General features: G+C 34.8%; 2 protein-coding genes across 2 annotated transcripts; one reads left to right on the forward strand and one right to left on the reverse strand.

Moving 5' to 3' along the window:
• Nucleotides 1–1,221: 1,221 nt before the first annotated feature.
• Nucleotides 1,222–2,037, forward strand: LOC123678886 (WASH complex subunit 3). The gene is made up of 3 exons (XM_045616150.1): nucleotides 1,222–1,381; nucleotides 1,436–1,600; nucleotides 1,653–2,037. The coding sequence occupies exons 1-3, from the start codon at nucleotides 1,337–1,339 to the stop codon at nucleotides 1,920–1,922; spliced, it is 480 nt and encodes a 159-aa protein (XP_045472106.1). The 5' UTR covers nucleotides 1,222–1,336; the 3' UTR covers nucleotides 1,923–2,037.
• LOC123678885 (vacuolar protein sorting-associated protein VTA1 homolog) lies at nucleotides 2,029–3,302 on the reverse strand. The gene is made up of 3 exons (XM_045616149.1): nucleotides 3,089–3,302; nucleotides 2,765–2,993; nucleotides 2,029–2,709 (listed from the first exon to the last, which is right to left on the reverse strand). The coding sequence occupies exons 1-3, from the start codon at nucleotides 3,186–3,188 to the stop codon at nucleotides 2,157–2,159; spliced, it is 882 nt and encodes a 293-aa protein (XP_045472105.1). The 5' UTR covers nucleotides 3,189–3,302; the 3' UTR covers nucleotides 2,029–2,156.
• Nucleotides 3,303–12,579: the final 9,277 nt, after the last annotated feature.

The raw sequence follows: 12,579 nt of genomic DNA on the forward strand, positions 1-12,579 counted from the left end.
GAGGATTTTGCGAAAAAAAAATCAAAATTTGATATAATTGAGAAATTTTCATACTGAAAGGCTACCTACAATCGGTTTCGATACCAAATTCGAAATCTACCTCGATACCTATCAAAACTATTCTATAAAATGTCCGAATTCGAATAGTCGATTTTTTCGGAAAACCAAGATAGGACTCTATGTCTTATTCGGATCTTCGGCTTCGAAACATCTAAAATTACACGAAGTATGTCCAAATTTGTTGGGTCAATTTTTCGAAAAAGTCAAGACATTGGATAAATTTCCAAAAAAAAATTCAAACCTGAAAATTTGATAGGAGAAACATTTCACAACGCTGATTACTTCTCTGCAATTAATTTGCTTCTAAAACGTCTCAATTTAGATATATTTTGAATTGTGTGCGAATAGATTTCAAGGCGCCATCTGCTGGACAATTTCTGAGGATTGTAAAATGGGTATTCAAACTCCAAATCTGAGATATTCCAGTTGTGTGTAAATTGTGGTTTTGCGGTGTGAAAAAATTTTTCCGGAAAGAATCGATGCTAAATTCGGAATCTGCGAACTCTAATCTATCTAAAACTATCATAAAATGTTCGAATTTGATCGGTCGATTTTTTCGGAAAAACCAAGACTATAACCTTGGATATTTTTTCGCCAAAAAAAGTTTTTGGTTCAGATCGACTTTAAAATTTGATATTTCGAAGAATTTTTCCTGCTGAATCCGTATTTGCAATCAGTTTCCCTCTAAAAGTCCCCAAAATTGAGTTATTTCGAATTTTGTGAGAAAATTTAAAGGGGGTTTGGTCTGCCCTCTGGTGCCATAAATCTGAGGCTAGTAAAATGGGAAAAATGATGCCCGACAACAGTTGTGTAAAAACTGTGATTTTAAAGTGTAGAAAAATTCCATTGGAGAATATTTTTACCGATGAACCTCAATCATTATGGTCTAGATAAAATAAATTTAGAGTTTAAATAAATTATAACTTTTCAATTTGCCTTTGCATTTGATGACTGCAAATTAAGCTCTGTAGTTTTTTTTTTCAAGCATTTTGTCGGAACTGTGTAATACCTAAGAATGATGCATTGGATGATGAAAAAGAGTAAATAGCAAAGATTTTTGCTATTATTGCGAAGCGCACAAAATTTGGAATTGCAACCAAGAACTAGAAGGTCGCGTCATCTATGAGGCAGTAGTCAAAGTTTAAATTACACTAGACATCGAATTAAAGAATTCTTTGAACTTTAACCTCACTTCTTTGTTTTAGTTTTTATAAATTCTAATTTTATAATATTACTAATTATCAAGCCAAAAGCTCATTGAAATTAGTTATAGAAAATGGATGCACCCCTTTTAGTCAATCCAGATGTGGATTATAACAAGGTGATTGAAGTTATACATATTTTTTAGGAACATTTCTCCTTCATTGTTTTTTAGGCTCTTCCCATACAACAAAAACGAATAATAGCATTCATAAACCATTTCATAATGGATACAGTTTCATTTTTGAACACTTTCGCCCAGTCGTGTGAATCTAGATTGATGGATTTTGAATTCAAATTACAAAAAGTTGATGCCTCACTGAAGATTCTGGAATCACAAGTAAGGTGACTGCACCTGAAATTGAATGCAAATGTTTGCTGTGATTTTTCAGTTGTCTTCTATATCAGATGAAAATTTAGTAACTAATGAAGAGTCGAAGATAGAAAATAATTTGCCAGAAATGGAAACTTCTGAATTGAATGAAGTACCTACGGAAGAGATCAAATCTGAAGAAGTAACTGAACCTGTTGAATCAAAGCCTAGTGAAGATCCTCAGTACAGTAAATATTTCAAAATGGTCCAAGTTGGAGTTCCTGTACAGGCTGTTAAGTTGAAAATGAAAGCCGATGGTTTTGATCCAACCATATTAGATCAAATGTGAATTAATTTTGTTATCTATTTGATAACTTTTTGTAAAGCTTTTCATCCATAACATTTGTTTGTTAGTATTAAGTCAAATGATCAATTATGAATAAATCAAATTATCATAACTGTAAGCAGATTTTATTAGCGAATTTTTACACCTAAACTATATATATAAAATTAAAGGATATATTATACTTTTAACAATCATTTCAGATAATTACTAGCGATTTGAAAAATAAAAATAAAATATTTAAAGCTCCTCTCCAGTTTTAATCAAGTGCAATGCTTTATTCAAATTTTCAATAGCACTTTTGTAATCCTCATAATCGAGGGCTGACTCAGCAAACTTGCAGAATTTCTGTGCCTTCTTTATCTTATCTGGTGGTAACATTGCATGTTCACCTGATGAAGTAGTGGGTGCAGCTGCATAGGGATTAACAGTGGGTACAATTGGTAATTGTGGAATTGAAGGCGCCACTGAAGGTTGAGGTGTAGTAATAGATGGCTCAGGTGGTAAGAAAGGAACACCCACATCTTTTGGGGGGGTATCTGTACCTGATGAACCATCTTGGCCCATATTTATGTTGTCCTCATTATCTAAATCAGCCCTATGAACAACATTATCCAAATGCTCATCAGGGCCACCAGGTATCGGTATGTCCCCAACCTTGAGACAGTTGTGAATATAAGCTGCCTTCCACTTAGCATATTTCTTTTTACTCTGAATATCTTCTGAAAGAGGACCAAACTGTTCAAGAATATCCATGAGTATACCAGCTGTATAGAAAGCCTTGATTGTGTTCCTGAAATGAACATCAACTATATAATGAATATATATGCAGTGTGAACCATACACACTTATTAAAATTCAATGCTCTATCTTGTGTATCTCCATACGTGAAGAGTTGTAAAGCATATTCCTCTATCAGGGCGTGTGCAGTAGTTTCGCTAGTAATACCATCATTACCCATATTTGCCTTCTTGGTGGTCTCCATCCAATCCATGAGAGCAATCAATAACTTTGATACAGATTCAGGTTTTTTACCTGGAACCAGTTGCATTGCTCTCTGGCATGCAAAGATTCGTGCTGTGAAAAATAATGGAATAATAGTCATTTAAAGACATTTACACCCACATACAGACTGGAAAAGCAATTTAATTAATTTATAATTGTTTATGTACCCCAATAAGCCACAACGATATTCCTTTCTTCATGTTCTTCAGCAACTTTCAGAAAATGAGCTATTGATTTAACTTCAGGTGGAACTGGAGGAAACTGCATGGTTTTCAAGATGAATCCAAATTTTCCTCGAAATAACAATGTAATCAGGTAATTATTGTTTATGCGGAAAATAGGGAAAATGTCATCTATCTGTTAAAGAAGTACACAAACCATTATTCTATGTTCTTAATTGTAGTTCCAATATCCTCCTTTGTCTTATGCATAGATCAATTTTTTATTATATGTCTATGGTCTTATCGTGTAGTTCAAAAACATATTCCTAAATGACGTTTGTTAAATCAGGTTAGATTCATCATTACGTAAAAATCATAACACTAAGCTATGGCAAATATTTTAAAAAGAAGCACAGGCCTTACTGGGCTGAAAGTATCTAATAATCCTCATTATGTGCTGGGCGTACTTTATTCCAAAATTTTGAAAGCTCTTACAAATATGCCACAAGATGCTGCTTATAGAAAATATACAGAGACCATCATCAATGAGAGGGCTAATATTGTGAAGAATACACCCATTGTCGCTGATATTGAAAAGAAAATAGGCTGTGGACAAGTTGAAGAGTTAATTGTTCAAGCTGAAAATGAATTGGTTCTTGCCAGAAAAATGATTTCTTGGAGCCCGTGGAATCAACTCGTAGAGAAACCTCCAACCAATCAGTGGGCATGGCCTCCCACTAAATCCAATTAATAAACTTAGTTGAAATTGAACATTTTGTATAGTTGAATAAAATTGAAACTAAAGAACTTATGTGTTCAGCAGATCTGTCTACATTCAATGTATTCCCTTATATATGTTTCTTTTTATTATTTCCTATTGGATCAAAGGAACATGTGTGTGAAAAGAGGATTACAAATAAATATAGATAATCAACATTACCTTTTTATTTACTTATGATTAAAAGTACCCTGTTACTTCTGAATATATTACAGTTTTAGTAAGTGTTATTCATTTAGCTGATAATATTTGAACCCTATTTGGTGAATACCTACATCTTTGAATTTCTCTTTGTTCAACTGATGAAATGTTGAATTTCATCATAATAGAATTGATTTTTAAAATTTCCCTACAAGAGAATTTATTATTTGAAATTTCAAGAATATTAAGTAGTGGCAAATTTTTTAAAACTTCGTCTATATTTATTGAATGAAGAAAATTCTTCTCCAAATTCAAAATACTTAATTTAGGAAGATTAGAGAATTCCACTCCTAATATGTGGGAAAGTTGGTTTTCAGACAAATTTATCATGTATAGCAATGGTAAATCGTTGAACGTATTCTTGCTCAGATATCTCAAAGACATTTTGTTCAAAATGATTGAGTTTAAATTTTTCAGATTTTGAAATGCTTCCGATTCAATTTCTCCCAGAAACCCATTATTGAGAGATAAATATTGTAATTTTGTACAATTTTTGAATGTATTTGACGTAATAGACTCCAATGTTTGGTTATCAGCCGAAAGTACTTGTAAATTTTTCAGATTTCCAAGAGATCCTTCTTCAAGAACTACTCGATCATTGTAGTGTATCACTAATTCCTTCAGTTCTGTGAGATTCCCCAGAATGTTTCCGGTTAGATTAATACTTCCGGTAGTTCGTATGAAGGCCAAACTTTCTAGTTCCGTTAGTTCATTCAGCGTCTTGAGATCTTTATCATCTATTTGCCCATTGATCCAAGTCAAATGTTTTAAAGTATTGATGGCAGAGTGTAGAATCGTTTCATTGTTTTTTGAAGTGTTTTCTTGGTTAGCTTCAGTGTTGGTTATTTTCAGTGCTTTGCTAAGATTTCTTGTTCTGTGGTTCGGTGGGATTCCCCAAATGACGTCAACGAACAGATTTATCCAGAGTAATACGAGCAGAACTTGATGAATTCTGTAAAGAAATAGTTTAATATAAATATTTAGTGAGTATCATGAGAACAGGAAAAAGTTTTTTTTTTAGAGGAAATCTCACGAACATTCTCGTTAAATTATGAAATGATAAAAGAGTTTATGTGATAATAACAATAGTTTGATTGCTTATGACATAATACCTATATCAATGTATGGGACGGGTCTAAAAGAAAACTAAAAACTAACTAAACTAAATATATTATCAGAAAATATTTCATTACGATCTCTACTACCTCATTTTCATTGGAAAGTCCTTAATTCTGCACTTCTCAGGGCTAACATATGTTTTGAGCGAAATAGTGGATCCTTTTTCTTTATTTCTGATATAAAACTTTGTATTTCTTAAACTTTTAGTTTTCTACGGATTCATTTTGAATTGCCGAATATTTATGAATTATTTTCTCTCAAGTTATATATTTTCATATTTTCAACGATCACTACTTATCTATTAGAAATATCTAGGACAATGAGCTTACCTATTTAAAGACATCTTTTTGTAGATTAAGAAACATAAATAATAACTATCAATGACCAATGACCTCGACTTTTGAATAATAAATAGATATTCCCTTGATTCTTAATTACATGTAAACATTTTATGAAATGTTATTTTCTCGAACGATAATATAAGTCTGTATTTTTCTGATAAGAATGAATGAATTGAACTTCTATTATGATAATTGGACAATAAACTTAACGGGTGTTTTTTTTTCGAGGTATATAACTTTAAGTTGGCATTACTGTTCAAGATGGCGACCGATTTAACAGCTGTCAAGTGATTTATTTTCAGTTTGGTTTGGCAATTCATCATGAATAGACTCACGCCTGAACAACGCTTGCAAATAGTGCAATTTTATTTCGAAAATAATGGTTCTGTGCGGAATACGTATCGCGCACTACGTCCATTTCATTTTGTTTAGCGATGAAGCGCACTTCTGGTTGAATGGCTACGTCAACAAACAAAACTGCCGCATTTGGAGTGAAGCTAATCCTCAAGTGTATGTCGAAACACCGTTACATCCAGAAAAACTGACTGTTTGGTGCGCTTTATGGGCTGGTGGAATCATTGGTCCGTACTTCTTCAAAAACGATGATGGCCAGAACGTTACAGTCAATGGTGATCTGTATAGAGCCATGAATACTAACTTTTTCATTCCTGAATTGAACAACCATGATGTCCAGGAGCTGTGGTTCCAACAAGACGGCGCAACATGTCACACAGCTCGTGCCACAATCGAATTATTGAAAGACACGTTTGGTGACCGCCTAATTTCACGTTTTGGACCTGTGAATTGGCCTCAAAGATCTTGTGATTTAACACCGCTAGACTACTTTCTGTGGGGCTATGTAAAGTCATTGGTCTATGCGGTTCTATAGCTCTAAAAAAACCTTTTACTTGAAGATGCCAATCGCAGTTTCAGGTGAAACATGAGATGAAAAACCGGCTAGACTAAGGCTAAAATGTCTGCAATTTTCTTTATTTAATTAAAATCTTCGAAATAATCCATCAATGAATAAATTTTTCAAAGTTCCCAGATCAAGAAATCTTGAGTAGCTATGTAAAATACATTGGCGTAGCGCAAAATTCTAATCTTCCTTTCTGCAAAAACTCGGTTCCGAATTGAATTTCATGAAGTGCTTATTCATCCAGGTCCAAGATCAATAATCAAGATTGTCTTTCGACATAAAACCCTGCATTTAATTCCATGATTAATAATGCCGAATTTCCAATATTCTTGCAATCAATTTATTATGGTTAGAAGATCCGCTGTCCTCCCCAAAACTCATCAGATATAGTAGTAACTATGTTAAGATGAAAGTATGCGGAGATGGGCCATAAAACATGCTAGAGACGCTTTCATCTCAGAAATATACAACCGCATCTAGCTGTATTTTACTGTTCGACCAAGGATGCCGTCTTTATTTGTTTCTCCAGAAAGAAAATCTATAGTCACCATGCAAATTGGATTGCTTCCGATTTATTGCACGATCTGGAGATTGATAACTTGTGTGGCTACCGCTTAGTCTTGATTTATCTTATCGATATCTGGCTTTATAACGGAGGAATACAGGGGAATATACTGGCTTGCCAAAGTACTACCAATATATAAATGAAAACAACCCCGATACGAAATAATCCTATACCAGATCCCATCGGAAAAACACTGCGAATTTCAACAAGGTCTTTTACTATAATCTTTTACTATTTTTCAGTGTTATGAAATATTTTTCATTGACTTGTGAAATATGATGTGGCTTATAGATACTATATTATAGGGTCTTCGAATGAGGGGTCTTTTTTTGACATTTGATGGGTTAAAACTACGCCATTACTAAAGAAAGGAACGATACAAGCTTCAACAACGCAAATTCATTATAAAAATTGTAAAATTTTTGCAGTCCTAGTAAGGGATTCACGGCTTGGCTCCATTTCCAAGCTACTTGGCTACAAGTAGTAGTTTTTCAATCTCAAGTCAAGTATTTATTAATCAAGTACTTGAATCATATCAAGCTACATGATTTTTAGCAGTTTTATTGAGTAGTATCACTTGTGCAAAAAAAACTTTTTTCTACATTCATGCAAAAAGCAAAACTTTATTGAACTATATTTAGTGGAAAGGGAAGTTCTTTATTGCACTAGTGCAATAAAGTTTTTATTGCACTCATCTGTCATTCTACTTCAACGTGCTTATGGAAATCGTCGACAGTAGCAGAGGGATACGTAGAGGAATCACATGCAAACAAACTCAGTGTTGCAAAACAAATATTTCAGCCTGAAGGAAAAAACGATGTACAGTTACCAAGTACTAGTACGTTTACAGCAGTAACAAATCAAGAAGTGGATTTAAAAAGTACTTCACTACGAAATATTTATATTGAAAATTGCACCAATTGTTCATTCACTTTCAACATTGAGGGTAAAAATAAAGTTTGAGTTAAATTGTTCGTAACGTATTAGTTCCTGTTTCAATGCAAATCGATATTAATAATAAAGTATTTAAGTTGCGTTTTTCATTTTCCTACACCTAGTGCCGCACCTCAATGAATCATTTTTTGCTTTTTGCATGAACGTAGAAAAAATGTTGTATGCAACTCGTGCAAAAATTGTTTATTGCACTCGACGTGTTGTCCAACTCGGCCTAACGGCCGACAATTTCACGTCGAGTGCAATAAACATTCACTTTTTGCACTTGTTGCATAAATAACTATTTTTTTATTAAACTTATTGCATAAAAGAATCGAAGATATCAACTTTTTTGAGATAGAAACATAAATTAAATCACTATAAATCGTAACAAAATAAAAAATAATAAAAAAATAAAGTTTCTTAATATTGAGAAACCTCCAGGCTTTGTTTGATTCCATATTTTTCCACCCAGGATCTATGATATAAGAGGCATCCTATAGATTTGTCGCCTAACCTATTACGGGTTTTTGTAACTGTAACAGCAGATCTGGAAAATTGTCTTTCAACAGGAGCTGAAGATGCTGGCGTTGATAAAAAATTCTTGGCAGTTTTGGCCAAGTTTGGAAAGATATTCCTGGAACTACAAAAATCTACCAATAGATTTCATAGAAATGTGAGAAAACTACTAATAAAGTCACACTGGCAAATGCTTCAGTCTCTCGACGCTCGAGGAATCTCCTTATTTAGTCTAAGCGCGCACGAGATTGCAGAAATATATGCCGTACGACGTGTGTACATGAAGCTCAAGTAATATCAAGTAGCTTGATATCTAGTCAAGCAATAAATATCTAAAATCAAGTCAAGCCAAGGTCAAGTATGACGCTACGTGTCACACAAGCTACGAAACAAACGCAATTTTGCAGAAAAAGTTTCCTGGCCTTTGTATTTCATCAAAATTGGCCACCGAGATCTTATGATTTAACACCCTTAGACTTTTTTGGGGCCACGTGAAAGATGAGTCTATGCCAAGATGGACATCGTGAAAATTCAATAATTTCTGGTAATATCACTGACATTTGTATGATGTTAAAGTCTTATGATTGAAAATAATAAACGAAAAGTCCTCATATTTCGCCTGAAGGTCAGGATTTGCCTAAAATAAAGTCGATGGAAATTCAAACTCCAAACAGAAATGTAAACAGCCTTATTGATTATGAATTTTCTTCCAAAACTACGTAAATGTAGTCTTCCTACCTCGACCACAGTTATGTAAATATGTGGTCTCGAATCAGACCATAGATAATCAAGGAGAACACATTCACATAGGGCCGCGTTCCGAAACTTAACAACCGCATCAGACGTGTTTGCATAAAAAATCGACTCCTAAATCGATTATCCTGCCATACTTCAAGCTCGAGAAGACGACTTATGAATTTTAAAAGCCAGAGAACTGGCAAAAAAAGCAGTTCGGTCGAGTCGAATCTAAAATACGCGATGAATCCAAGATGCTGTGTTCTCCGGCATCTTTCTGTTTTCCTGTCTTGCAGCCGGATAAAGTCCTCATAAAGCGCATAAATATAAATACTACGGAAAGAGAATTTCCCTAACGAAGTGCCAAAACAATAAAACACACACGGCGAGATTCGCTGCAGAGTGTTGAGAGGAGGGGTGGGGGGTGCGCAATGCCAATAAATAACTGGGAAAATAAAGGCGGAAGAGCTATCTTAGGGTTTTTGCGTAACGCTTGATCCCCAGATAAATCCATTATTCTTTCTATAATCCAGTACCGGCAATATAAATCATGGGAGCCGGGTGAAAACAGGCTGCCCTAGCCATTTTCTCACACTTTTCGCATTCGAATTGTAATGAGGAAATATTGGTCGCTATAGTTTTCGCCAATGGAAATCTCGACGAAATTTATTTTCATTTCGTCTCACTCATTGGACCAAAATCATTCGGTGTGGCGCATTTGATATTCTTATGTTGGCATCTCTGCCGTTAGTGTCAGTTTCCGTACACTACGGGTGTCTGTCATTCGGTCTGTTCTCTATAACGACCTTCTCGGTTTTTATGTCGGACCGTGGTTTTTATACTTCACATGATGGATGGTTATTGGTTTATTATTTCCTTTGGAATCAACGACGTTTTTCCGCAAATGCTGAAAAATATATACTTTTTTGCACCATCCAGCTTTTGAGGATTACTTACGATATTTGTCGCTTAGACGGTAGTTCTTGTTGAGGGCTGGTATAACCGACGGTTCAACCGTTGCGTCAACTACTAAATTCAGGATTTCTAGTGAGGAATTTGGTAGTTGAGGCAACGGTTGAACCGTCGGTTATACTTTATAAAGGGTGTTTTTTTTAGAGCTATAGAACTTTAAATTGCAATAAAACAACGATGGATTATTCGATTGACATGAATTTTATTTATCCGCAAGATAATCTTGTGGCATTACATTTTAAATATGATTTCTGGCATATGACCGCCATGGCTGGCTCGGATGTAGTCCAATCTGGACGTCCAATTTTCGATGACTTTTTCCAACATTTGTGGCCGTATATCGGCAATAACACGGCGAAAGTTGTCTTCCAAATGGTCAAAGGTTTGTGGCTTATCCGCATAGAACAATGAATTTACATAGCCCCACAGAAAGTAGTCTAGCGGTGTTAAATCACAAGATCTTAGAGGCCAATTCACAGGTCCAAAACGTGAAATTAGGCGGTCACCAAACGTGTCTTTCAATAAATCGATTGTGGCACGAGCTGTGTGACATGTTTTGCCGTCTTGTTGGAACCACAGCGCCTGGACATCATGGTTGTTCAATTCAAGAATGAAAAAGTTAGTAATCATGGCTCTATACCGATCACCATTGACTGTAACTTTCTGGCCATCATCGTTTTTGAAGAAGTACGGACCAATGATTCCATCAGCCCATAAAGAGCACCAAACAGTCAGTTTTTCTGAATGTAACGGTGTTTCGACATACACTTGAGGATTAGCTTCACTCCAAATGCGGCAGTTTTGTTTGTTGACGTAGCCATTCAACCAGAAGTGCGCTTCATCGCTAAACAAAATAAAATGGACGTAGTGCGCGATACGTATTCCGCACAGAACCATTATTTTCGAAATAAAATTGCACTATTTGCAAGCGTTGTTCAGGCGTGAGTCTATTCATGATGAATTGCCAAACCAAACTGAGAATAAATCACTTGACAGCTGTTAAATCGGTTGCCATCTTGAACAGTAATGCCAACTTAAAGTTGTATACCTCGAAAAAAAACACCCTATACATCTTAGTATTTATTCTGGGATTTTTCTAGCACAAGACTAGAAATAATATTAGGTATTCGCTTTGTTTTCTATATCAGATGATAGACCATCATTTAAAAATATTCAATTTTCAGATGAAACTATTATTGAATTTCGACAAAAGAAATTTAGTTGCCATTCCAACTATCACCTTTGCCATAGTGAAGCACACTCTGAATTACATATCAAATGTTTGAATAATAATAAAATCTCTAGTTGTAGATGAAATCTTATAAGTAACACATATGATACTATGTTATTAATACACTTATTAAACGACATTATTCAGATTCTTATCCACACAATCTTAAGCGTTAAATTCCAATTTCAGAGAAAAAAGCAAGTTTTATTGCGAGAAAAACACTTTTGCTGGCTTGATTAAAATTGTCGACATTCACCTCGCCACAAAATTCTATTCTATTCCTATATAATAGAACAATATACCTTCAATTTCCAACTCCCTTTGAATATTTCACTGTACGTATACCCTCGTTTTCAGAATGAAACCATTCCCAAGAAATGTCATCGCCACGAAATCCTGCGAAAAAAATTCAATAACCTCTTCGCGGAAACCATGCAACTGAATACACACCTGTACACGTCTAAGGTATCGACAAAATGAGATAGATGGTCGATCTCGATATCTGCTTCTGGCACTTTGTTCCAAACAACTTGAACTTCGTGATTAACAGTGCCAGACTCGCTGGAGGATTGTGCAGAATTAATACTCACTCCCCTCTTTCTGTCGTATCCCACGCATGTTCCATGCGATTTAAGTCTGATGAACGGGATGGCCACGCATAAACAATTTTTGAGAAAGAACAATGAGACTAGCTTATGTAGCTTGAGATTGAATGAACTTTAATTTAACTCAAATGGATTTTTTAAGGAATCTAAAGTGGAATATACAAACAGACGGATTTTTTTCATTCGATTATTAGGTTTTATACATTCTAGAATGTAAACTGTAACATTTTAGGCACTGCATGAGATCACAGAGGCAAAGGACACTGGTAAATTGGTAAAAATGCTCAATTTTGAGTTGTGTAAGGCGTTCTACACTGTAAAACATAGAAAGGGTGTTTTTTTTCGAGGTATATAACTTTAAAATGGCATTACTGTTCAAGATGACGATCGATTTAACAGCTGTCAAGTGATTTATTCTCAGTTTGGTTTGGCAATTCATCATGAATAGACTCACGCCTGAACAACGCTTGCAAATAGTGCAATTTTATTTCGAAAATAATGGTTCTGTGCGGAATACGTATAGCGCACTACGTCCATTTTATTTTGTTTAGCGATGAAGCGCACTTCTGGTTGAATGGC

This window comes from Harmonia axyridis, chromosome 4 (assembly GCF_914767665.1).
Source record: "Harmonia axyridis chromosome 4, icHarAxyr1.1, whole genome shotgun sequence".
In the NCBI taxonomy this organism is placed as follows: Eukaryota; Metazoa; Arthropoda; class Insecta; order Coleoptera; family Coccinellidae; genus Harmonia; species Harmonia axyridis.

Coding starts and splice junctions, on each gene's coding strand:
- LOC123678885 (XM_045616149.1), bottom strand. CDS start 3,188: ATGCAGTTTCCTCCAGTTCCACCTGAAGTTAAATCAATAGCTCATTTT. Junction 2,994..3,088: donor TATCGTTGTGGCTTATTGGG/GTACATAAACAA, acceptor TATTTTTCACAG/CACGAATCTTTGCATGCCAG. Junction 2,710..2,764: donor AGAGCATTGAATTTTAATAA/GTGTGTATGGTT, acceptor TGTTCATTTCAG/GAACACAATCAAGGCTTTCT.
- LOC123678886 (XM_045616150.1), top strand. CDS start 1,337: ATGGATGCACCCCTTTTAGTCAATCCAGATGTGGATTATAACAAG. Junction 1,382..1,435: donor CAGATGTGGATTATAACAAG/GTGATTGAAGTT, acceptor ATTGTTTTTTAG/GCTCTTCCCATACAACAAAA. Junction 1,601..1,652: donor TGAAGATTCTGGAATCACAA/GTAAGGTGACTG, acceptor GTGATTTTTCAG/TTGTCTTCTATATCAGATGA.